This window comes from Primulina tabacum, chromosome 18 (assembly GCF_025594145.1).
Source record: "Primulina tabacum isolate GXHZ01 chromosome 18, ASM2559414v2, whole genome shotgun sequence".
Classification (NCBI taxonomy): Eukaryota; Viridiplantae; Streptophyta; class Magnoliopsida; order Lamiales; family Gesneriaceae; genus Primulina; species Primulina tabacum.
Genome location: NC_134567.1, coordinates 23,680,644 through 23,707,642, shown reverse-complemented (window position 1 = coordinate 23,707,642; position 26,999 = coordinate 23,680,644). Strand labels below are relative to the sequence as shown.

The following is a 26,999-nucleotide window of genomic DNA, read 5'->3' as shown; positions in this document are numbered from 1 at the left end:
TACGTCTCACCCCAACACCGGCGACAGCAATATCGTCGAACGAATAACATCAACGATACGTCGCACCCCAACTCCGGCGACAACAATATCGTTGAACGAACAACATCAACGTTACGTCTCCCAACAACGACAGCCAACAACATCAACAATAATAAACAACAGCAAATCTAATATCAAATCACCCAATTCCGGTGATTTACCATCGTTCAACACAATAGTATTTATCAATACTAAACAATAACAACGTATGCTCGTACGTCAACACGTACCTGATCATAATCGAGTATATATAAAATCTGGCTATTTCTTTGATCCCGATGCTTGTGACATATCTAAATAATTCAATAACAATATCATATCATTGTCATTGTATCAACACAATCATAACAACCTCAACATATAACATCAAATAGCCCATCAACAATTAATTCAACAAAATTTAAAACTCGATTATAAATTCTTATTGTTCAACAATTTCATATTCTGGTGTGTTTAATTCACAATTCTAACATAAAATATACCCTAATTAATTAACTCCAAATAATATACTATTTTACAACATCCGTCAAATTACGAAAACTTTATATCAACGTGTAGCCTATACTTCGTAGACTCCGAATATATAATCAAAATTAATAACTGCTGACAAACAACTCTACAATCTCAATCCAACGATTAAAAATCTCTAATTATAACAAATTAGGAATAATTCAAAATAACACCGCTATAATCTTCTCTACTTCGTTAAAATCATACATTATTCAACAATCTTTAATTTCAGTATGATTTAACAATTTATCAGATTTATTCCGGAAATCAACGAATTTCAAACATCACCAAAACTATAAAATTTATACCTCAAATCGAAGATCTCGTGTCAACGATTTCAAAACTGAAATCGGTTCGTCGATTGGATAAACCGATAAGTTGCAGGATCGAAAAAAAATCAAAATCTCGTTCCTCTTTTTCTTTTCACTCTCTGTTAAAACTTGCTTGAATGAATTGAGTTCATCATTCACGTAAGTTTTTTTTTTCAAATTTATCTTTTTTTTAATATTATATTATATTATATTATATTATTAATATTAATAATATAATATAATATTTAACATTTTAATATCGGTATATCCCTTTGGACCAGTCAAACGATCAAATTTCTCAAAACTCGAAACATGAAACTTCTATATCTTTGATTTTTCTACGTTATATCTAAATATCAATTCATTTGGACTTCATACGACCAAATTATGTCATATTCCACTCTTTAAAAATTATTAATTATTTATTAATCTCATATTACTAAATCAACAAATTGTGATATTTAATTCAAGCATTACATAAATATTCGCCCGAGCGCGCCCTTTTGCGAGAGAAGCCGAACACTTCCCTCCCGGGCAGACATAAATTCCCGCCCGAGCGCGCCCCGTTGCGAGGAAATTATTTCTTTCCTACTTTAGAGTTTTAATTGATTAGGTAATTAGATTTTGAGTATCTTTTTGATTTGTACACAATATATGGATGAATTTTGGGCATTGTAAACAATTATTCATTGAGTTTAATCATATTGATAGAGTTTTTCTCTCAATTACAAAGCTTGTATATACCTTTGTGTGTTTCTCAAATCAAACTTATCAAAGTTTAATAATTTGTGGCGTTTGTCGATTGTTCTTCACTCGGATTGTCAAAGACGAATTCTTTGAAGGTTCGCTTGAATTTCGATTGTTATCTCGTTAATATTTGTTGCTAAATTTTTCGTGATTTAGAGGTGAATATTACAACCTTACTTGTGTCAAAAAGATCGGGAAAATACAACCGTTTCTTTATTTCATTGAATCGAGGGCGTGACTCCGTTTTTTAATGCGTTTGCTTTTCGTGATTGAAGAATCGCATCACTCTTCCAACATGACGATACGATAAATAATACACATTTCAGTTTTTTCAAAAAAATTTTTTATTATAATTTCACATGGATTAATTATGTCAGATAGATCTTCTATTCGATAAAATATATTTTAAAATATTATTTTCATGTAAAAAATATTATTTTTCAGTACAAATATGAATCGAAGTGATCTGTTTCATGAATATAATCTCATAGAGACTCACTCTTCATTTTGAGCCAGTTTGAGACGATTTTACAAAACGAGATGATCCGATTTATAATTACAATAAATACTAATACTTTTAACATAAAAAATAATATTTCTTATGATCCGGATCGACTTAAAAGAATTATTTCACAAAATTGATCTGTAATATGATCTCATAATTTTTTTTATATTTTTAACCAAAAACATAAACATAAACATATTTATTTATTTATTTATCATCATCGTCATTATTCAATTTTCACATTTGCGGCAAATTTGACGTCAGGGAGACATGTCTGCTTGCTCCCGGCATCAGCTGCGGTGAAAACCCTATTTTGCCCCTTTCGGGATGAGATCACAGTTGCTTGTGTTTTTTGCAAATAAATACCCTTCATTTTCTCTCTTCGGCATTCCTTTCTTTCTTCTTCTTCTCCAGGGAAAATGAGCTGCAATGGCTGCAGAGCTCTGCGAAAAGGATGTAGGCAAGATTGCATTCTCAGGCCTTCCCTTCAATGGATCAAATCATCTCAATCACAAGCTAACGCCATCCTCTTTCTTGCAAAATTCTACGGTCGTGCAGGAGTTATCAATCTCATAAATTCCGGACCCACCCATCTCCATCATGGTAAATGTAGATTCTTATAAATATGTGCAACAAATTGAACTTACATGAACCATGAACGAACTTAGATGGATCTTGATGTATAGCTAGCTGATCGTGTTTTTTCTGTTTGTTACTTTTCAACAGTGATTCTTGAGTCGCTTTTGTTCGAGGCCTGCGGGCGGATCATCGACCCTGTACAGGGGTCAGTAGGGTTGATGAATTCCGGCAAGTGGTCGCAGTGCCAGGCGGCTGTGGCGGCCGTTCTCCGAGGTTCTCCGCTTGTGATCCCATCCTCCGGTGTGGTTGACGATTCTTACTCCCCCGGTGATGGAGGACGCTCAATCAAGCCTGTTCAAGGCGACGACGTCCGCCACCTATCCAAGGACCGCTCCTCAGCTGCCCCCGTTGCCGGCCTTCGCCGAGTCAAAACCCGCAGCCGGCTCAAGCGCTCAGCAAAGAGGCACGTTGACTCGACTGTCGCCGATGTTTCTAACGATTCCGAAACCAAGTTCACCATCACCGGGTGGGATCATGGAAAGAATTTCGATGATGATGAAATGAAAAGGGCCTCGAGTCACGACTCACTACTCTCCGTCCAAACCATCGAACCAGATTTGATGAACCGGAACGAGCCGGTTCGTGAGGTCAAACCGGTTCCTTTTGGTGAGAATGAGACTGGGCCGGATCTGACACTGAGCTTAAATCCACTGTGGCACACCTACCGGTCCATTGTGATCGACATTTCTGAATTCTGATAGCGAAGCTTGATCAAATGTAGAAATCCAATTTCGGAGAACTAAATTTATTAAGCTATAATTAGTTTTATTCAATTTTTATTTTCTTTTTTTCCTTTGTATTTCGAAGGTTTTAGAAGAAATTTCTCGGCAGACAATATTAAGGAATGTTGGTAATAATTTTGCAATATCTAGATGTTTTTCAAGAGTTGTATAAATAAATAAATTTCAGTTGATTTCAAATCTAATTATTCAATTTCAGTAGAAATTATAGTAAAACTTTCCTCAAATCAAATCATTTCATCCAATTAAAATTCAAAACTTGTCGTCTGTGCAAAACAGAACATTAATAAATATTATATTTAAATAGATATGTAAAATATCGAGTGGAATATTCCATATATCATAAGTATTAGATTATGTACATGGATCTTATATTTTACACATCATTGGTAAATGGTCTTACGTGTACACAAATTCATTCGTACAATCCAATATTTGTTTATTTGATCGACGGTAAAAATTCAATTTTTTATCGATATTTTTTGAAACGTACTGTACTTTTATTATTTAAAATTTGCGAAAAAATAAAATTTTTTTAAAACAGTATACAAACTTCAATTTCAATAAATTAAATCGTTCCACAACCATTGTTCATCCCACAACCATCGTAACAAAATGTATCAAAGTAATGTTCACCAAAATATTTGCTTAAAATCTCATAATCATTAACATAACTAAAAATATTTTAAACATTCATAAAACTTAAAACATGACGATCCTCGGGTTTAGCCTCCCGCTCAGTCCAAGCCAGCTTCTTGGTCTCCACCCCTAATCTCCTCGAAATCATCCTCACCTGCATCGATCAAGTCTAGTGAGTCTAAAGACTCAACACGTATAAACTGGAAGTAACGAGTAATACGTAATAAAATCACATGCAGCTTTAAAATAGAACATACATACGGGAACTTGAAATTGCATAAATAAACTTGAATATACGTACATACATACATAGACGTGCCATAACATGAAACATTTCTTAAACGTGCTTGCATACTTGTACATACTTGAACATACTTAAACTTCATCATTTTGCGTAGAGGCATGTTTCAAAGCAAGTGATCCATAACATAAATCGGCTGATCAGACTAAACCACAGTACTGGGCTGACAGGGAAAAATCCACTGCCACATACATGAGATCTCCGTTCATTTTTTAACGGGTGGATTGGTCCCCGTTCATGCTTTAACGCTTTCCAATCCTGATCTAAACTCGTTCATGCTTTAACGGGGTGGGTTGGTCCCCGTTCATGATTTAACGCCTTTCAACCTCATACATAAATTGGTCACAATACATTTAGCATACCTCAAAAACTTGAAAATATTTTCTTCCACGTCAATGTACTTACTTGGCGTTGAGGGATTCGTTGGATTTCATTTGGGGCCGCTGCTGCACATACTAACATGAATTTTAAATACTTAACTTGCATAACTTAGACGTAGGTATTCAAGCTCACCATCGAAGTGAATAAGTAGCTTATGACATTCTAGCTCCCTCGGGACTTGACCTCCTTTAATCATCGTACTAACCATTATCTTAAACCCCAAAACAAAGCCTGCAGTGAAGTCTAATTTTTTTCCCCAAAATATGAAATACACGGACCCCATGCCCGGGTCTGTGTATGGGTCCGTCTAGGTTCGCAAAAGAAATGCTCGAAAAGAAGTAAGGACACGGACCCCGTGCTAGGGTCCATCTCGGGGTCCGTGTAGGCTCGCAAATTTGACACTTCCAAGGAAACAAAGGCACGGACCCCGTGTCAGGGTCCGTCGAAGGGTCCGTGTAGGCTCGGTTTGTGTGAACCAACGAAAATTTCATATACTCAAGGCTTATTTCTCCTAACTCGATCATCCCGACCAAGAGTCGACACCCCGAGACCCTTCCTAGGATTTTATAACCTTGAATCAAAACCTATACAACCACCCCAAAACAACGACATCCACCCTACGACAAAATACAAATCAAAACACGGAAATTAACCCCAAATCGTTTCCTACGGCTTCTAATGAATTCAAGTGCCTATCGACATTACCCGACAATCCATATACCAACCCAAAATCATACTAAGCATACCTATACGCAGAAACGATCATACGTCGATCCCCAACGAAGCCTGCAACAATAAAACTTCAAAAACGCATCAATACATAATTTTTTAAAAAAAATGCAGTTTGAGCAGTCCCACGAAAAATGCCATAACTCACTCAATTTTTATCCAAATATTTCGAATTTACTGTCAAATCGTAGGTATCGAAAAGTTATACAATTTTTGTGTTGAAAGTTTTCTCAGAATCACGACCGAAAAATCGCAGTTTTTGAAAAGACAGCAAAAACGTGATTTGTGATCCAAAATCTGTTTCAAAATTGATCCAGACATCATTGCTCAAATTTCTACACATCACACGTGTATTTTTACGCATAAATAACGATACAACGCATAATATGACGAGATCGATGCAGAAATAACAGAATATACGTGCCTTTGATGTGAGAAACTCACGATACGGCGATACCAAAGCGGAGATAGTGCGAGGCTTGATCCGGGACGATTGTGGCTCGATTTTCTTTGAAGAAAATTCAACAAAACTTTGCTGGAATTTCAGAGGAAGGGGGCGGCTGCTGATCTTTTCTAAGAATCCTAATATTTTCTCTAAGAAAATAGAATGAAGTGTGTTGTGTGTGTGTTGTGTGAATAGGCGTGAAAGTGTGTGTGTTAGTGTGTGTGTGTGCGAGTTTAGTTAATTAGGGGAATATAATATGCTAATTTAATAAATAAAAATGCTAATTAAGATTTTATCCCCTCAATTACAAAATCCCCTAATAATAAAAAAAATACACAATGGCTAAAACTTAAAAGGTTTTAAAAACTCATAAGAGTACCAAATAAATGATTTAGGTTTAAAAATGCTAAAACTTGATAAATTATTTAAAATACCCCGACTTCAACTTACAATAAAATACCACATTTTAAAATTGCCAAAGTCGTCACCGGTCTTTTTCCTCGACCCTGCCTCGAATAATCGTCTGAAACATGAAAGTCGAAAAACAATCTAACGTGCATCACCTAAACTTAAATAATTTAAAATAATGCATTTAAATAAGTCATGCATGGCTAAAACTCATTTTAAACTTAAATAAATGGTTTTAATAATTAAATAAATACATGGGTTTTACGTGTACTGATTTTGGGCTCTACATTTTTTTTAAACGAGTTTGTCTCACGATATTTGTTCAGTATGATTATCTAGATAGTATTTGCAAGAAATTATATTAGTCTTTTTTTTTAATCCAATATGAACTAGACGAAAACGATTGCCTGTTCCAATGTCATAACAAAAATAGTTCCAAAAGAAATGAAGCAAGACTACTATTGAAAATTCCAGTAATATATGGAAGGGACGATTTATATACAACTCTAACAAGTCTCGTATGGATGGATGTCTTCACTCGAGCACGATTACAGCGATATCAGACAATTTATCTTGAGATTTATATATCTGTTCGACTACTTTGGAAATGAACCAAACAGATATATGTTAATAATAAACCAAATTTTACTAAAATTTGAATTTAAAATTCGAGCTGATATTTAAATCTTAATAGTTGGGACTCGGGGTGGCTTCAATAAACCGAATTTATAACTTTAACTTTTATTTATAGTAGTGCTCTAAAGCACACGTTGCGTGCTTACACAATCGTCGTTTCGTTTTGTTTTGTTTTATTTTTTTGTTTCATTATTTTTGTAGTTAGTTTGTAGAATAAGGATAATTTTGTATTTTAAATAAAAAAATATAGGTGATATAAAAATTATATGGCAAATTCGAAATTTTATCATTAATCATACCACTAACCAAATTGTTTATCAATTTTATTATAATAATAGATTAATCATGTTGCTCAGTCGATCATCCGACTCATAAATCATCTTCATGGTTTCATCCATAGTTTAACACGATTTCGTTTCAATTTCATTTCCGTATTTCTTTTTTTTTTAAGAATTGACACAAACTGTGAGTCTTCTTCGATTCTGGTTCTATTATATATGTATATATATATATAGGCTCGGACCGAGCTCGGATTTGGAAATCCCACTATGAGAGCTGTTTTTTCATATCAATTTTGTGAGGTTTTGGTACAACTGGAAAATCAGTCATCACTAGTTTTATTCGGCTTCCGGCCGGTTACTGTAGCTTCCATCGTCGATCTTCTGAATTTGGAGTAATTTAGGTTCGATTATCAGCTTTCGTTGAGCTCATTTTTCGAGAATCGTCTAAGACCCAGTATAACATAGGTCCGCTCTGTTAGTTGTCTCATATCGGTTGGATAAAATACTTGGGATTTGTATACATGGTTTTGGACAATCCTCTCCTTTAAGCTTAGTTTTGGGTTTGAATTAGGTCCAAGTTCCAATCTTAACATGGTATCAAAGCTCAGGTTCTACCGTTATGTGTTTGACTGCCTATAGTTAGGTCACCCGTTCTGCCCATAATTGGGTCATTTGTAAACTTCACGCTCCAGATGTTCATTCCTGGGCGTGAGAGGATGTGTTAGTTGTCCCACATCGGTTGGATAAAATATCCGAGAGTTGTATATATGGTATTCAACAATCCTCCCCCTTGAGCTAGCTTTTGGGGTTGAGTTAGGTCCAAGTTCCAATCTTAATATGTTTATACGTGTGTGTAAGTAATAAATGAATTATAACCCTTGAGGAAGGTCGCTGCAGCATCGATCCAAACATGATGCGAAAAGCCACGTAACTGTTCCAAGAAATTTGTACTTAAATGGGATACATAATTAGATCACATATATAATAATAGTATAATAATGCAGCTAATTGTAATTACTTTCCAATTGCTTGCGTAGGTCGACATTACAACCACTTCAATTCATAATCTTGATTATTAAATCATAGCATCCACAAATCAATTAATTACGCCTTTTAAACATAGATTTAATAATAATAATAAGAGCTAATGGCTTAGGTTTAGAGCCAGGAACTCTGGTTTAATTAGTACTAATTAAACATCAATCAATTTGAGATTGATTAACCCCAAAAACTCGAGCATAGATAGTCAATAGCCAATCATTTGCGATAAAAGTGCAATTACGTATGTTAAACTAAGACAGTGATAGAATTGAAATATAAGTAAAAGATTCCTCTGTGATAAGTCTTGAAGGGAAATATTATTTCCGAATCTAATTGATATATTTCTTGACTTAAATTATCTCCTTAACAACATGCTTTCCTTGTTGTCTTAACTAAGTAAATATTTAATATGATTTTGTCTTTCTTAGATAATGAGATAATCATTTAAGTATATTCGAAGATATGGTATTTTTGATAATGAATTGATGAGATATGGTAGTAGTATTTAAAAAGAGTTTATTCCTAACAAAACTTTTATTTTTCCTTGTGAAGTAGGTTACCTTATGGAATGAAACTCCACATCTATAAATAAGAGACCAAGACATCACTGAGGTTTCGGCTTCTTCTCTCTCGGTCAAGATTCACTCACGGGTGCACGTTCAGGAATTCAGAGAAAACCTTATTCAAGAGACGTGCTGTGAAGAGTGTGATAAAGTGTTGCTGTGAATGTTGAGAACATCTGCGGACAACATCTAGGAAGAAGTTGGCCAAAAATTGCTTCTCTTGGATCTACCTTTTAGCAACACGTTTTTTGCTTTCTTGTTCACGTTTTAATATTGTTGGTAGTTTTAGAAAGCATTTGTTTTCTCAACTTGTTGAGGAAATTGATTTTAGTGAGAATCACTAGTAATTGGTTTTTTTGTAAACAATTGGTTTTCTAGTGATTCCATAAGGCACCGTACAAGTATTTATACTTGTGCAAATTTAATCTCGTCTATTTTGTTTAAGTTAAGTCAATTTGTGTTATAAAATATAATATTCCGCTGCATGTTGTCCGAGATGTTGTAACATCTGGAACAACACCTAATTCCGACAAAACACAAATTTTCTATTTTACATCATTTACTGATATTCTCATTAATTTACGTATCTGTCGGACAAAATAAATCTTTCAAGTGGTATCAGAGCCTACTCTTGATATACTAAGTGTTGATTCTGGTTTTGTTTGTTTTGTTTGACAGAAATTAATCAAATGAAAAATTCATTTGCAAGCGCAGCACTTCGACCACCAGTCCTAGATGGTATCAACTACAGCCTATGGAAGGTCAAAATAAGATACTACATAAAATCCATAGATGAACGGGCCTGGTAGCGTGTCATCAATGGATGGACTTCACCAGTTATGATAGATCAAGAGGGTGACAACTTGCCAAAGCCTGAAACTGACTGGACTGCTGATGAAGTGCAAAATTCGAACTGTAACTCAAATGCTTTGAATGCTATATTTACATCGGTTGACATGAACATGTTAAGTTTAATCACAAACTGTACTTCTGCTAAAAGTGCATGGGATACTCTCCAAAGACACTGTGAAGGTTCTGAGAGTGTGCGACGAACCAGATTAAGGATGCTCACTTCAAAATTCGAGATGATGAGGATGGAGGAATCTGAGAGCATACTCGATTACGATCGTCGCCTACGGGAAATTGATAATGAGGCATTCAGTATTGGAGACTTTATCTCAAATGAGCGTCTAGTTAGCAAGGTCCTCCGTTCTCTGCCCGAATAATTTAACATAAAAATTTGCGCAATAGATGAGGCCAAGGACACTTCTCAGATGTCATTGGAAGACCTTATCAGTTCACTACGCACTTTTGAGATGAACCTGGACATGCAGAATAAGGACAAAGGGAAGACAATTGCACTTCAAACTTCAAATGACTCCTACAATGAACTCCTTCAAATATATCTCAAAAAGTCAATGATTGTGATCTCTGCGAAGATTCTATCTCCTTTATCATAAAGAAAATTCGGCGATTACTTGAAAAAAATCAGAGATAAAAAGAAGGATGCACAACCATTTAAATCTCCAAGTTTTCTTGCACCTGAAAGGTCATAAAAGTACCCTGCCAAGCAATAATTTCAATCAAGGAATGAAGGCAAGGGACAATACAATTCAAAAAGGTATGATTCGGTGTAGTGTAGAGAGTGCAAGGGCTTTATACACTATGCCAATGAATGTGCTAACAGATTGCGGAAAAACAAAGGCTACAATGTGTCTCTAAGCGATGAAGAATCTGATGCTGAGGAGAAAACCACTGATGAAGAAAATCAAACCTCTTTGACTGCACTATTGACTAAAAGTTGCAGACTGCAGATGAATCCTTTAGGTGTTGCCCTAGGTGTTGCCACACCTGGCCGCAACATCTGCAAAAATTCAGTATGCTTGAAATCCACAACTTCGGGAAATATGAGTGGAGATGATGAATCAGAAGATGATAAAGAAGCAATCACACTTGAGAGTGTGCAAAAGCTATATGAAGAGTTATTTGACCAAAAAAAACAAGTTGCACTCAAGTCTCATGAAGGAGAACATTGATCTAAAAGCCGCAGTTGCCAAACTTGAGGTAATTTTGAGTAAAAAAGATTTGGAACTTGGTAAGACCAAGGAAAAACTTCAAAAGGCAACTGAAACCTTGTCCAAGTTCAACTCAAGCACTTCCAAGCTTGATTCCATACTTTTGATGGGAAGAGATGACAAAAAAGGCTAAGGTTTCAAAGACAGTGTGTTTGAAATTGGTGAATCTTCCAAGTCAACTATTTTTGTAAAAGAAAAAGCCGATACATCCACACCATCAAAATCCAAGTCGCCTATCAAAAGCTCTCCTCCAAGAAGACAAAATACTGCATCCATTCCTAGGAAAAGAAAACGAAGGTACGTATGTCATTACTGCTTCAAGCCTGGTCATATCAGGCCCAACTGTTTTAAACTCAATGATGATCGCATGAACCAAAAGTCAAGTCGGATGTTGCCCCGGATGTTGCCCAACACTTCCCGCAACACCTCTCACCATCGACCTACAGTAAGACAAATTTGGGTACCAAAGGTAAAAACTCACTGTAAAGTTGTTTATACTTCGTTGAAAACTAACACTGCAGGTCATTGGTACTTTGATAGTGGAAGCTCACGCCACATGACAGGTTCAAGAGAACATCTCATCGATTATGTTGAACAAAATTGTGGTAGAGTGACCTATGGAGGGGGAGCCAAATGAAAGATTGTGGGCAAGGGTACATTGAATGTTGAAGGACTACCAAAGCTCTACAATGTGCTTAATATTGAAGGACTAAATTCAAATTTGATAAGCATAAGTCAATTGTGTGATGATAATTTTCTTGTTAAGTTTGATAAACATACGTGTGAAGTTTTTGATGAAACTAATTTGTGCATTATGACAGGCATAAGGTCTTTGGATAATTGCTATCAAATAGGTAAAGAACTTTCATGCAAACATGTGCAAATCACCGAACTTGACCTTTGGCATAAAAAACTAGGACATGCAAATTTCAAAACCTTGAAGAACCTGAGTAAGTACGATGCAGTAAGAGGTATGCCTAATCTTTCATCTGGAATACCAGATGTGTGCGGAGATTGTCAAAAAGGAAAACAGACTCGCGTGTCGCACCTTGTGTTGCCAACATCTGGTACAACATGCTGTCTGGAATTACTACATATGGATCTTATGGGTCCTATGGAAGTGGAAAGCTTCGGAGGTAAGAAATATTCCTTTGTTTGTGTTGATGATTTCTCACGATATTCATGGGTAAGTTTCATTAGGGAGAAATCAGACACTTTTGATGTGTTTAAACAATTGGTCACAAGAATCACAAACTTCTATAATTTAAAGGTGAGAAGAATCAGAACTGATCATGGTAAGGAATTTGAAAACTCGTTATTCTCATCCTTTTGTGACAAGAAGGGGATTTCACACGAATTTTTAGCACCAAAAACCCCACAAAAAAATGGCATTGCCGAACGTAAGAACAGAACTTTGCAAGAAATGGCAAGGGTGATGCTGGCTTCAAAGAATATCTCGAAGTGTTTTTGGGCAGAAGCTCTTAATATAGCATGCCATATTTCGAATAGGGTATATTTAAGAACTGGTTCAACCATGACTTCTTATGAGATTATCATGGGAAAGAAGCCTAATCTTAAATATTTTCATGTTTTTGGCTGTGTTTGTTACGCTTTGAATGACAGGGATCAACTTGCAAAGTTCGATTCAAAGAGTGATAAGTGTTTGTTTTTGGGATATGCCACTAATAGTCGAGCTTATCGCATGTTTAATTTAAGAACTAGGATTATTATGGAATCCATTAATGTTGTTTTTGATGATTGTGCAGATCTCAAAAAGAAAAATTCTGATTATGACGTTGAAGACCTTCTGGACAATCTAATTTCACTGGAAAATTCAGATGTTGCCCCAGATGTTGCAACATCTAGCACAACACGTGACACCGAGGTCACTGAATCTGAAGAAAAGCATAGTGATGATGAGGCAGGAGATGATGGACCGTGTATTCCAAACAAAATCCAAAAGAACCATCCATCATCTCAAATCATCGGAGGAATGCGTGAGGATATCCAAACCAGGAAGAAAGATAAAGTTGACTACCGAAAAATGGTTGGACTAGTGTGCATGACTACCATGTACTCGCATGTTAGATTTTCATGCTTTGTATCCCAAATTGAACCTAAAAATGTCGACGAAGCTTTAAAAGATGAGTTTTGGATCAATGCTATGCATGATGAACTTGAAGAGTTTGTTCAAAATGATGTTTGAGATTTAGTTCCCCCTCCTGACCATGGCAATATAATTGGAACAAAGTGGGTTTTTAAAAATAAAACTGATGAGTCAGGAAACATTATTCGAAACAAAGCAAGGTTGGTTGCTCAAGGGTACACACAGGTTGAAAGGGTTGATTTCGATGAGACCTTTGCTCCTGTTGCCCGCATTGAGTCGATCCGACTTTTACTAGCCATTGCATGCTACATGAAAATAAAACTCTTTCAAATGGACGTTAAAAGTGCATTTTTGAATGGTTTCTTGAGTGATGAAGTACATGTTAGACAGCCTAAAGAATTCGAATATCCACACAATCTGAATCATGTGTACAAGTTGAAAAAGGCTCTCTATGGCTTGAAGCAAGCACCACGTGCTTGGTATGGCAGACTGACTGATTACCTACTTGACATTGGATTTAAACAAGGTGAGGTAGATAAAACGCTCTTTATTCAAAAATCCAAAGGTGAGATTCTTATATGTCAAATCTATGTCGATGATATCATTTTTGGCTCCTCATCCCAAAAGCATGCTAATGACTTTGTTGAATGCATGTCTACTACATTTGAAATGGGCATGGTTGGTGAATTACACTTCTTTCTTGGTATGCAAATCAAACAAATGCATGATGACATCTTCTTGTGCCAAAGCAAGTATGCTAAGAATCTAGTCAAAAATTTGCAAATGAAAACATTAAGCACACGAAGACACCTATGGGCTCAAATGAAAAATTATCTAAAGATGTTGCGGCCGAAGATGTTGATAACACCCTTTACCGCAGCATCATAGGAAGTCTTCTGTACTTGACCGCTAGTCGCCTAGACTTAATGTTTAGTGTTTGCTTGTGTGCTAGATACCAGTCTAATCCTAAGATCTCTCACTTAAAAGCCGTAAAACGTATCCTACGCTACATAGCCGGAACCATTGACTTAGGATTATGGTATACGCACGAAACCAACTCAAATCTAGTAGGATTCTCAGACGCTGATTGGGCTGGGGATTTGGATGATAGAAAAAGCACATCTGGAGGTTGCTTTTACCTTGGAAATAACTTAATATCATGGCATAGTATAAAACAGAACTGTGTATCACTTTCAACTGCTGAATCCGAATATGTGGCAGCAGGAAGTGGTTGCACTCAACTCTTGTGGATGAACCAAATGATATCTTAAGAGTGAACCCTTAGTGGTGTACTGTGACAATTCTAGTGCAATAAAATTTCAAAAAACCTAGTACAACACTCTTGAACCAAACACATTGACATTCGTCATCACTTTATTCGAGATCTAGTAGAAAAAAGATTGATTCGGATGGAATTTGTTGATACAAATAACCAATTGGCCGATATATTCACAAAAGCATTAGACTTTGAGAGGTTCTCCAAACTTAGGAAATCTCTCAGCATGTGTTCTGTCTGATCATACATGGATGTTGTCTCAGATGTTACAACATCTCGGACAACATCTAACATGCATGTGCATTTCTAGGATTTAGACATACTGCATTTTCATGCATTCTGTGATATGATGTGTTGGAATGATGTTGCTTGTTCTTCTGTTACACTTACAATTCCTTACTCTATCTTAATTAATACACTTGGATATGGTTAACAATCTGATTAAATCACAAAGTAGTTGAAAAATGTTCATATACTCCATGACATTGTCTCATACGAAAAGTGACTTGAAAAGATTGAGTAAAAAGAAAAATCAATCATGAATGTGCTCTGTATCAGAAGAAAAGATGGAAAAAGCTACCTAAAAGAGTCCAATGAAGACTGTGTTTTTAGTGTGGGAGCTACCTCTTCTGAATTCAATACAAAAAGGCAAATAGAAAAAAATAGAAAAAGCTACCTAGAGGAGTCCAAAAGAAGACCGTTCTTCTAGTGTGGGAGCTACCACTTCTATGGTCAGAAAATAATAAATCTCTAAGTGTGCTGTAAAATCAAAATCGTTTTCTGGAATTGGACGTGTTGTCAGAAGATGCTGCCAACATTTGTGACAACACCTCATCTGTAAACATATCTCATACTTGTTTCATGTTTCTATTTCTGTTACATTTTGTTATTAGGCATAAATAGGTCATGCATAAACATATCATCGTGAATATTGTCGTGCAACATGGATATGCGTATTTCAACAAAGTAACATTCGGTGAAAATCCAGACTTTGCAACAATTTCTAATATATGTGATTCTCGATGTCTAGTGGGGGCTATAATTCGATGAGGAGTTATTTCTGAAAATTTTGAAAAGTTGATTAATCTAAAATTGCCTCCGTATTATCTGAAAATGTGTTAACTCCTTAATCATTGTCGTTATTCTTTTTACCGTTGGGAGAAAATCTCTGTGAATTGAATCTTTTTTTTTACCGTTTGGACTCACTCGATTGTTTAATTTTGTTGTTACCGTTACCCTGATCATTCATACTTATCTTATTTCACTGCATAATTCGTCATTAGTTGCCTAATTAATTTTTGAACTTTCGTACCATCTTCTCGCATTTTCTCTCGAAAAACTTTTCCCCAAATTGTCAATTCTTCTCTTTGTTTGAATCTTATCTCGTAAAAATGACAGGAAAGGGCTTTGATCCACACGATATCCGAAGCGAAATGGGCCATACAGAGGATGTTTCCTCACCTCCCGCAACACCTGCTGCAACACTTTCTGTCCAGAACCTGCAGATCATTCCTGCTGCTCTTATGCCCGAACCTCTGGAAGTTATTGCTCCCGGTGAACCTGGTAATGCCTTTGATGTTGATAATCCACCGATAATCCAGGTGTTCGATCCTCCGCGCCAGCAAGTGCGTCGCTCCAAAAGACAGGCAGGGTATAACCCTGATTTGACCACCTCCAAACGATTTCGTCGAAAAGGTGAGGGGTCGAGCCGACCTTCACTTGCTGACCCTGAGCACACCTCAGGTGATGACTCTGCTGATGAAGATTTTGAACTTGTGGCCCGTATGAAGAGGGTTCCTCCGTCCTCAGCCAGCAGTGATTCCTCCGGTGACTCCACTCCTTCTGCTATGGACGTCCCGCCTCCTCCTCCACCAATGTCCTCACCACCTCGTGATGAGGAAATTACATTGGCCCAATTTATGGCCAACCTCAAAAGCCAACAAGGTGCTCGATCATCTGGCCCAAATGTTTTTGAAGACTCCAGTGCCTCTGACCGTACCGGTAGATGCTCCTGCTCCTACGGGTGTTGTTTCAGATGATGAGACCTCCTCGGACAACATTGACCTCAATGATTACGTTTTGTCGAGCAGTTTCGACAACATGTTTTATACCGACGAGGCGTTTTCAAACTGGTCTTTTTACGCAAACCGGGCCCTTATTGAGGAACGAAATGCTGATATGGAGGCCTTCTCTCGCAACAACCTAATCGAGTTCCTCCAATCCCGTGGATTGCTATCTACTATCTCTTCTGCGCGTCCCTATTGCCGTAAGGTGGTTCTGGAATTCTAGGCGAACCTTTCATCCAGTGTCAGAGATCCACGATCACCCAAATTTGGACGAGTCTTTGTACGGAATAGGGTGTACAACATTGAGCCGCAGATCATCAATGAGTATTATGGCACACCGTTTATTGCAGTACGTCCTCCACCGGACCTTAATGATGTGATTTCCACCCTGACTGGTGGACTGATTCGCCAGTTCCTGCTCATTCCGAAAAGGTCTCGGCTGCCACTCTTACGTCTCTCTACTCCGAACTCCACAAGATCGCCATTCACAATTGGACTCCAACCACCAACACCACGGTGGTCACTAAGTCTCAGGCACTTACTCTTTTTGCCATAGGAACCTCCAGCTTGAATTTTGGGCGTATGGTATTTTATACTATCATGCAATATGCCCATGACGGCATGAAGTCATCCAAGCTTCCATTTCCATCTCTCATTTATGGAATTTTGGAGTCACAAGGATTCATTAAAGACATCACCGAACATTCCACATATGCTGGTGAGTTACTGAAGATTGCCCCTGCTCTCCTCAAAGGAAATAGAAAGATTTACCTTCCCTGGATCAACTCTACCAGAGTACCTCCCACTTCTGAGCCTCCTACAAGGTCACCTGCTCATCGACCAACAGATTGTTATGTCAAGATTGCTGTTGCTGGAGTTCAGGCTCACCTTGATCATGCTCTTAAAAAGATCACCCAGGCGAAGGCAGACTTGGCTTATTATGAGAATCTGGCTGTTGACCTCAGGCTTATCTTGGAGGTAGTTACCTTTCCCGGCCAAAAAGGGGGAGATGATCAAACCGCTGGCCCATCTGGGTCCAAGGATTATGACAGTGAAGAGGATGATAGTGATGATGAAGAAAAGGATGAGGATGATTGAATTTGTTTTTGTTCTGGTTTTAGTCGTTTTAAGTGTTTAGCCATTTTAGAGAGTGTGGTTGTTTTTTTTAATAGTTCTGTCTCCGTGTTGCCTTTGTCTAATGAAATGGTGCTGATGTTGTCTTACGTGTTGCCAACATTTCTAACAACACTTTTTATATCTTTAGTGTGTTCAGGGGGAGCTAAAACTGAGAGGAACGCTTTAACTCAGGGGGAGTTAATTTGAGCTAATCCAGGATAAATAAGTTTGATCTCATTTTGTCCAAGAAAGGCAAAAAGGGGGAGATTGAAGAGAAATATTATTTCCGAATCTAATTGATATATTTCTTGACTTAAATTATTTCCTTAACAACATGCTTTCCTTGTTGCCTTGGCTAAGTAAATATTTAATATGATTTTGCATTTCTTAGATAATGAGATAATCATTTAAATATATTCGGAGATATGGTATTTATGATAATGAATTGATGAGATATGGTAGTAGTATTTAAAAAGAGTTTATTCCTAACAAAACTCTTATATTTCCTTGTGAAGTATGTTACCTTATGGAATGGAACTCCACATCTATAAATAAGAGACCAAGACATCATTGAGGTTTTCGGCTTCTTCTCTCTCGGTCAAGATTCACCCACGGGTGCACGTTCAGGAATTCAGAGAAAACCTTATTCAAGAGACGTGCTGTGAAGAGTGTGATAAAGTGTTGATGTGAATGTTGAGAACATCTGCGGACAACATCTGGGAAGAAGTAGGCCAAAAAATGCTTCTCTTGGATCTACCTTTTAGCAACACGTTTTTTGCTTTCTTGTTCACGTTTTAATATTGTTGGTAGTTTTAGAAAGCATTTGTTTTCTCAACTTGTTGAGGAAATTGATTTTAGTGAGAATCACTAGTAATTGGTTTTTTTGTAAACAATTGGTTTTTCTAGTGATTAATTTTTGCCATAAGGCACCGCACAAGTATTTATACCTCTGCAAATTTAATCTCGACTATTTTGTTTAAGTTAAGTCAATTTGTGTTATAAAATATAATATTCCGCTGCATGTTGTCCGAGATGTTGTAACATCTGGAACAACACCTAATTCTGAAAAAATACAAATTTTCTATTTTACATCATATACTGATATTCTCATTAATTTACGTATCTGTCGGACAAAATAAATCTTTCAAGTCTAATCCGATTTGAAATTTCACAAAAGATTTTTTTATTGAGTAGGTCTCTTGTGAGACGGTCTCACGAATCTTTATCTGTGAGACGGGTCAATCCTATCGATATTCACAATAAAAAGTAATACTCTTAGCATAAAATGTTATACTTTTTCATGGATGATCCAAATAAGAGATTCGTCTCATAAAATAAGATTCGTGAGACCGTCTCACACAAGTTTTTGTCTTTTTCATTTGAGTCAGTATGCAGTTTTCTGTAAGTTTACCTGGTGTATATGGTTTGTGGGCTACTGAACATATCCGAGTTTTAGTTAATGCACAATAATATTGTATATATATAAAGTAATGTGTAAGTAGAAAGCTGATATATATAAAAGATATCTTAGAGATGATTTATTCTCATATTTGCAGGCACTGATTGTATCCTAGGAGGTACTACCTTGAGCTCTGCTGGAACTATTGTTAATTGGGCCATTACCAAAATTGAGAGTGGATCCACAGCAAGTTAAATTTGAATTTGGAATGGACTCCAGCCCAATAAACTAATCTGACCAGCCTTGTCACAAGGCCCAACTAGTTGGAGATTCAAATTCAAGACCGAATAGAAAATCTAGCCCAATCAGCATCAGTTTTAGCAGGCCCAAGTATTTCTTGGAGATTCAAATTGAAGCCCGAATATTGAATCTAGCCCAAATCAGCATCAGTTTTAGAAGGCCTAAGTATTTCTACAATAGTCCTAATAACATTGGGCTTAATGGGATGAGTATAAATTATATTAAATATTATAATTTAATATATTATTACATTATAATTAGATGGATTTTGTGTGAAAACTTGTAACTATTATTTTGTGGTTAATCGCATGATTGAAAATGGAATCCTACCTAAAATTTAAATTAAAATTAAAATTAGAGAAAAGGAATAAGAAATTTTTATTCAGAACAAAAAAAAAAGATTCTTATATTTGAGAAAACTCAACAAACACGACAAAATTAAATCAACAAAATAGATGAAATATATATGGAAATGATAACATTGTTTGAAGAATTTTGTGGATGGAGCATATGATTTCTAATGATCCATTAGTTCTTGCTTCAACCATCAACTTGTAGCATTAAAACCCTAATTCAAATATTATAAACATTAATAATTAGGGAAAAAATAAAACATAAAAAGGCACACATAAGATTTATAGTGGTTCAATCTCCACGTGAGAGTTATGTATCACAACCACAATTTTTCACTACGGTGCAATAGAACTTAGAAAAAACACACCCGTAAAGATATGTTATCGTTCTCTCTTAATCATAAACATATAATATAAAATAAAAATTTAAGAAGATAAATTTTCACGTCGATTCCATACAAAACTCACTATACGGATTTATATAGACAAACAATGAACTTGTTAAGACTATTTACGTAAACCATGGAAAGATCCGGTTGGATCGTAAATGGATCCAAGTAGTCGTAGACTGGTACTCCGACTGACTCAAAAACGGGTCTAGATAGTCGTAGACGATTAGCTCACAGATGGGTAAACAAAGTCGTAGATGACTGATGTGTACGATTGACGTAGAATTTTGGCATAGGTGAGTGGCGTAAACGACAGCTAAACTAGTCCCTGCACCTTACCGAGGGAAGGACTGATGCAGGCGAATCCTTGTAGTTGTAAATCAGCAAAAAACTAACTTCGTGGATCGTCACCTGCGTCACGAACAAACATTATGGACATTGGGTGTTGTACTTCATAGAAATTCTCACAGTTCACATATATTCTCTAAAAGTTGGAGATCTGAAATATACGAAAATGAGAGAGTGTGTATCTTGAATGAAAATGATCATATATTTGTAGGTTTTTTGATATCGTCTAATAGGCTTGGGCTTTTCTAGACAAAGTTGGCCAAATAATGAAATTGAATTTATAACACATCATAGGCATCTTAATCTTGAGAGATGCCAATGAACTAGGGGTGATGGATAGTACATATCTTGAAAATAATTAGTCTTGAGAAGAAAGCTGGCTGGTCGCTGAGAAATAATTATGATGATTGAGTCTTTTATTCTAGACCTTGTAGATGGCTTTGATTGGGTAACTTTATACATTGATAGTTTGGAAATTGTTATACTTTGCCATAGTCGGTCAATTATTTTGTTGAATAAATAATATTCTTTACCGGTGTTTCCCTTGTTTATAGTCGTTATGACTTATGCCTTGACTTGTTGCATTTTTTAGTCGATATGACTTCTTGTCACTATTGCTTCTTATTATTGGTTCATGAGAAATAACATAACGCTTAACGATCTCTTACAGTGTCGACATTTTATATTTCATGCGGGGTTGATCTGGCCTCTTACGCATGGATAACACCTTCCAACTTCACAGGTCCATGAAATTTTAGTCAAGCATCGTAAATGGGATTTCGCGAAGCAAAATAAGGCGATCACTCGAAGAACACAATAATTTAGTTGACCTTCAGAACGTTGATGATTACACTCGAAAGTGTTGATAAAAAGTAAAACAAGAAAATAAAAGATGATAATATGCTTGTTCAACTTGCATCCTAAGTGCATAATTTTTTTCTGTTTGATCAGCTTGAACTTTGGTTTTATGTTGACGCTATGGAACCCATATTTAGATGATATCTCTAGTAATGCATCTTTGCATCTTGTACTGTGAGAGTGTTATCAAAGTCCTTACCAATTTAGGGGTCTTCGTCGGACTTCCTAGTCTTGCATCTAGTGAACATGTTGTGGTGAGCATGTTATTTTCCTTATCTTCTCTTCTTACAAGATGCACCAGGTTTTGACTATAATTACAAACAAGTTTCTGATTCCTCCATGTTAAGGGATCTTCAATTGCATTCTTCCTCTTTCGATTTGCCATAGATCTTTGCAAAATGATTGTGTGACATTATGTGGTCAACTCACTATCTCAAACAACTTTGCTTGCTCCAACTGGAGTTAAGGAATTTCAAGTTGAGGTGTTAAGTGGATCTTATTTCCCATAATAAGTTGAGGCTCGGTCTATTTAGTATGATATTGCACAAGGAATGAAACTTCACAATAAAAAAAAAAAACTTGTGTCCTCTTTGTAGCATGCTGTGTGAATTATCTTTACTAACTTCAGGAATGTACAAATTTTGAAATCTAACAAGTCCTTGTTCACCCAAAAAATCTTCTTGCACTTCAGCTGTTTTTGGCTGAGATGAGAAGGCAGTCGTGATGGGATGGTCCATTCCCATCAACTTGCAGAAGAACTTTCATCGCGTTTCCCGTGTCCTCACTATAGGACCCCTCAATTATAACTATAGTAATGCTTCAATAGGCAAGCTCTCATCCTCCTTATCAACATGACGCTTGTTATCTCTCTGTTGGTCGTGAGATTTATCATAAAGTTCCTAGATATCCTCACTTGATTTGTGATAAGGAACTCCTGTTGTTGTCGGGGAGCGGAGACGTACGCCCTGGATCATTATTGGTGTGACGAGCTCCGTGTGATCGCGTCTGCATTCTCAATGACTAGATGACATTTTTTCACAGAACTACTCCAAGCTGATGTAGCCAAAAAATGTACTTGTCCTGACGAATGGCTTAGACAACGAGTGTGTATGACTGATGCATATGAATCCTTGTAGTCATAAACAACAAACAACAAACTCTGTGGGTTGTCACCTACACCACAAACAGATGTTAGAGACGCCGGAGGTTGTCCGACGTAGATAATCCGATGCTCAAGTCAGTAAACAGTTCAGGGGTATTCTCTAAAAGTTGGAGATCTCAAATATAAGAAAATGAGAGAGTATGTACCTTGAATGAAGATGATCCTCTATTTATAGGTTTTTAAAGAGTATCTAATTGACTTGGGCTTTTTTAGACAAAATGAACCAAACAATGAAATTGAATTTATGATTCATCACAAATATAATAAGGCTATAAATGTACGAAGCCTAAAAAATTAGATGAGTTAAAATCAAGACCTAATGAGAAAAAGAAGAATGGAACAAGTTGAATGCATATATTATTAATTAGATTATCGTGTGAAGTATTAATTAAATAGAACGTAAGCATCAATGCATGAAGTGAACTTATTGTACTAAAAATTCATAAAATATTGACTTTGAAGTTTTGATTAATTTCATGCAAATGGGACAACGGGACACTCACTTTTGATACCCTTTCCAAATTACTACCAAACAAAATCTTTTAATTACACACACCCCTTTTTCGACGAGGATCCGCCGCATACGTGACCTTTCTAACCTCGATTTCCATTCCCATTTATTTTTTTTTCACGTGTGTAATTTCACACCAAAGACTAGTAATTAATGAAGAAAACATATATCTAACAACAAAATAAATAATAGGTTATGCCATTAAGTGGTTATTTATTTTGGAAATCTTGCCTTTTCAATGTATTTGTTTTTGCTTATCTCTATTAACACATTTAAAATGTTACCTATTTTCCAACAATTTTAATCATTTTTCTGACGTCGTGCTGATGTGACATTAATCTAGTAATGAAGTGGTATCGATATGACGTCAACAATTTAACGTGTATAGTGTTAAGTCGACATTATCAATGAAAAATACTAAAATTTCTAAAAAATTTAAAAAAATACATAATTAATATTGTAATGTTGATAGCATAAATTATCGAAATTGTAAAGAAACAATCAATAATTACAAAAATTACAATTTTTTCAATTTTTTATAGGCAAGCCTTATGATTCTTTTTTGTCAACAAAAAAAGGGAACAGTTGAGTGATGATGCATTTTATAATTTTTGTAACAATGACATGAAACATGTTATGAAATATTAATTTAAATATGAGTAAATGTCTAAAAATAATATTGATTAAAATAGCATTTTTATGACGTAGGTGTTAGAGTAGATGTCCAGCGAGCCAACTTGTGGCTTATACTTTATTAAGTCTAATGTATAAACGATTTTTATTTTAATAATATTTTACGATTTTATCCAATTATGACATTTAGTTTATATGTATACTAATACAAGCTGTATAGATAAAGTTCTTGAATATATAATAGGTACCATGAGGTATGCATATCAACGTAAGATCATGAAACTCATTAGGAAGCATATTATTTATTCTAAACAGGTTCCTAGTCGAATCAGCCGCCTAAAATAAGGATAAAAGTCGCTTGAGCTTGAAACTAGTATTTATTATGTAAATTTCATGTTTCATTGGTAACTTCATGAAGAAGTTCATTTATATAGATGAGTGATTATCGGATTATCTAAGTGGTTATCATTTATGGAATGAAATAGTTTGTGATTATGGTTGTACACAATTAGTCCTTCGACTCTGGACAATGTAGAAGCTCTATGTATTAGCATGCACTTTGATCTGTTTAACGACTTCATTGAGGATCACCAGGTAGCGGGGTTGGTATAGTTTCGAAATACGTAAAAGCAAATGAATTTTAGTCGGGAATTCACTGTTTTTTTTCATGTGAAGATATCATATGTGATCTAATAGGTTAATAGTGCGAGGAATCTCTGGCTACAGTAGGACATGTGCATTTTGAAAATGTGTTTTCTCAGTTGCACTTACCATGTCACTATTAGTACTCAAAGATACATCACGTTGTTATCGAATTCATATGCAACTCTTGATATACCAATTGTTGCATATTCGATCGGGTTATATGTTGTAAGGACCGTGTATCTTATTATCGTAAATCATATGTTGATTATCGAGAATCCAAGAAATTGTTATTCTATTAAGTGTGTGAAGTATATGATTGACAATGAAAGTGAGAAAATAGGGGGGATGATAATGAAATATTATATTAGAAATTGATTTGTGCTTGAAAAGTATGCTGAACCGCAATGGAAAAGTGATACATGTTACAGTTTTTAGCATAATTATCTGAGTATTAGTCCAAATAAAATGAAACCAATTTCATTAGAAAGTTAATACATAGTACTAAAACTTTCATGTTTTGAATTTTGTCCAAATCCATTTGAAAATATGGGCAAAATCATCCCGAAGTGTATCGTGTGCATTGAAATTTCTGCACTGACACATTTTGGGAGAATGAGCATAACTATAGCGTTGATATCCAAATTGAGTAAGGTCAGTTGAAGATGAAAGCTAATACATAGCTCTACAACTTTCATGTGGACCACTTTTGCTAATTCAAAACCTAAAATAGCGTTCCGGACAGAAAAACGTATGCCCTTGTGCAGGAAGCGCCGCGCCCGCGCGCAAAGTAACTTTCTGGACAGCAAGGGGCTTGCGGCTGCGCGTGTTTTGGCACCTATGCACGCACCGTTCAGCTGCATAGTATTTGAGGTTGATAAGAATGAATTGATAGATAAGCTTCTTTCCTTTTCCTCTAAAAGTTCGAAGAAAAAAATTAGAAATCGAGTTCTATCGTCCGAATCTATATCGAAACGTCGTCCAAACTTGAAACAAATTATATCTTCAGAATCCTCGTGTCGAGAGCTTTTTTTTAGGTAAGATTCTTTTGGTTTCAGCAGCTTTAATTATTGAAATGCTGGAATATCATATATTTGAAGTAGAGATCCATATATGTGGTAGAATAACCGACAAGAAACTCGTATTCAAAGTCGGAATTAAATTATATTTTGATTTCGATTTGATATGAATTTTCAAAATTTCAAAAGATATTTGAAACTTATATTGTTGAATTTGAATGAATTTATTGATTGAAATGAATATGTTAATGATGTAGATTGATTATCTGTGTTAAAATCCTGATTGTGGATCAAGCTACAGTGGACCGAGAACGAAGAATTGAGGTATGTTACGACCGAGTAACATACGAAATGTATCTGTCATATTATATATGTTTGATTGATGTGACTGAATATATATGTCTATATGTCTTATTTGTTGAGTTGATGTGGCATACATGACATGCACGTTGAGCTATGATCCTTGGATACCTCGATATGATTGAATTTGATTCTGAGGTTTGTGAACACGATTTTATATTTGACATTATGTGGCCCTTAAAAACATAGTCATTTGTGGCCCCGATGATTGATTGAGATTTGATATTTGATGGCGCTTTGCCGACATCATACGATTATCCCTTATACTTGATTGAGGTCAGTGTGCCAGCTCGAGCATTGATTTGATAGCGATTCGATTGATTCTAATATATGTTCAGTGGATGGGCATTTAACATGATACCTCCACGACATACATGCATTGCATATTATATATTATTGTTTAGATATTTGTTATATATATTTGGTTGTTTCATATGGAGCTTTGCTCACCCCAGATGGGATTGTTGTTTTCTTTGTATGTGGATAATGACAGGTACTCCAAAATACCAGGAGACAGGAGAGGGTACTTCTAGAGGGAGTCATAGTTGAGCTGAGGTTTCATGTTTTGTTTCCCAAAGTATATATATGTATCTATATAAAGGGACATGTCCCGAGGATTATGAGTTTATTTGTATGTAGCTGATCTAGATTATGTGTGGGCTTATTTTATATTGTGACATGTTTAGACGAGACTATATGATATACTATTTTTAGTATTATAATTATAGTTGACACGTTTTGGGCTCATTGTAAAGAAAATTTTTACTCGTTTTCCGCTGTAATTAATTAACTCTAATCAAATTGCATTGTAATACCGATTAGGAGTTAAGGACCTCACATATGTGTTGAAAGAACCGCACTGTACGTTAACCATAACTTAATATTCTTGCAGGCACTATCAGTGTACCTAGGAGATCATGGGACAATGATACTATACGCTCTTACCATGATCCGATGAGTGCAAAAAAATGAGTTCTGAGATTCTTGATCAAGGTGTTGATGAAAAGAATGAGGCTAATTAGTGTAAGCCCAATAAGAATAAATGTTATGAAACACAGGATGTTCCAAACTCACAACTAGTCGTATCCCTAAATCATTGATGATCACACAAGTATCAGATTATGTGTTCTCGTTCAGATAGTCAAAGATCAAAGAGTTGAATTTGACGAATGTAGTTTGATGAAGATCAAGCAAAATTCTTATAAAGGAGTTTATAAGTTGATTCCATATGATGAAACAAGTAGGAGTTAACTTAACTGCTAATTGGGTAAGGAGAGTGAAAATGTCTGTTTTGGTGAGATGAAGATTAAACATAGATAATTCTTATAAAGAAGTTTATAAGTTGATTTCATATGATGAAACAAGTGGAAGTTAGCTTAACTATTAATTCAGTAAAGAGAGTGGAACTGTCTGTTTTGATGAATGGGTTCACAAAATTTGCAGCTGCAAAAAATTGATCAGTAGAAATTT

General features: G+C 35.7%; 2 protein-coding genes across 2 annotated transcripts; both read left to right on the top strand.

Moving 5' to 3' along the window:
* Positions 1 to 2,386: 2,386 nt before the first annotated feature.
* Positions 2,387 to 3,617, top strand: LOC142533229 (LOB domain-containing protein 42-like). The gene is made up of 2 exons (XM_075639917.1): positions 2,387 to 2,715; positions 2,839 to 3,617. Exons 1-2 carry the CDS (start codon positions 2,532 to 2,534, stop codon positions 3,447 to 3,449), a joined length of 795 nt encoding a protein of 264 aa, XP_075496032.1. The 5' UTR covers positions 2,387 to 2,531; the 3' UTR covers positions 3,450 to 3,617.
* A 9,810-nt stretch (positions 3,618 to 13,427) lies between these two features.
* On the top strand, positions 13,428 to 14,368 carry LOC142532390 (secreted RxLR effector protein 161-like). Its single transcript, XM_075638700.1, has 2 exons — positions 13,428 to 13,628; positions 13,895 to 14,368. The coding sequence occupies exons 1-2, from the start codon at positions 13,428 to 13,430 to the stop codon at positions 14,366 to 14,368; spliced, it is 675 nt and encodes a 224-aa protein (XP_075494815.1).
* Positions 14,369 to 26,999: the final 12,631 nt, after the last annotated feature.

Excerpts from the sequence above, each read along its gene's own strand:
- LOC142533229 (XM_075639917.1), top strand. The coding sequence starts at position 2,532 with ATGAGCTGCAATGGCTGCAGAGCTCTGCGAAAAGGATGTAGGCAAGAT. Across the intron at positions 2,716-2,838 it reads ACCCACCCATCTCCATCATG|TGATTCTTGAGTCGCTTTTG; the intron begins GTAAATGTAGAT and ends ACTTTTCAACAG.
- LOC142532390 (XM_075638700.1), top strand. The coding sequence starts at position 13,428 with ATGGACGTTAAAAGTGCATTTTTGAATGGTTTCTTGAGTGATGAAGTA. Across the intron at positions 13,629-13,894 it reads TTGGATTTAAACAAGGTGAG|CACACGAAGACACCTATGGG; the intron begins GTAGATAAAACG and ends GAAAACATTAAG.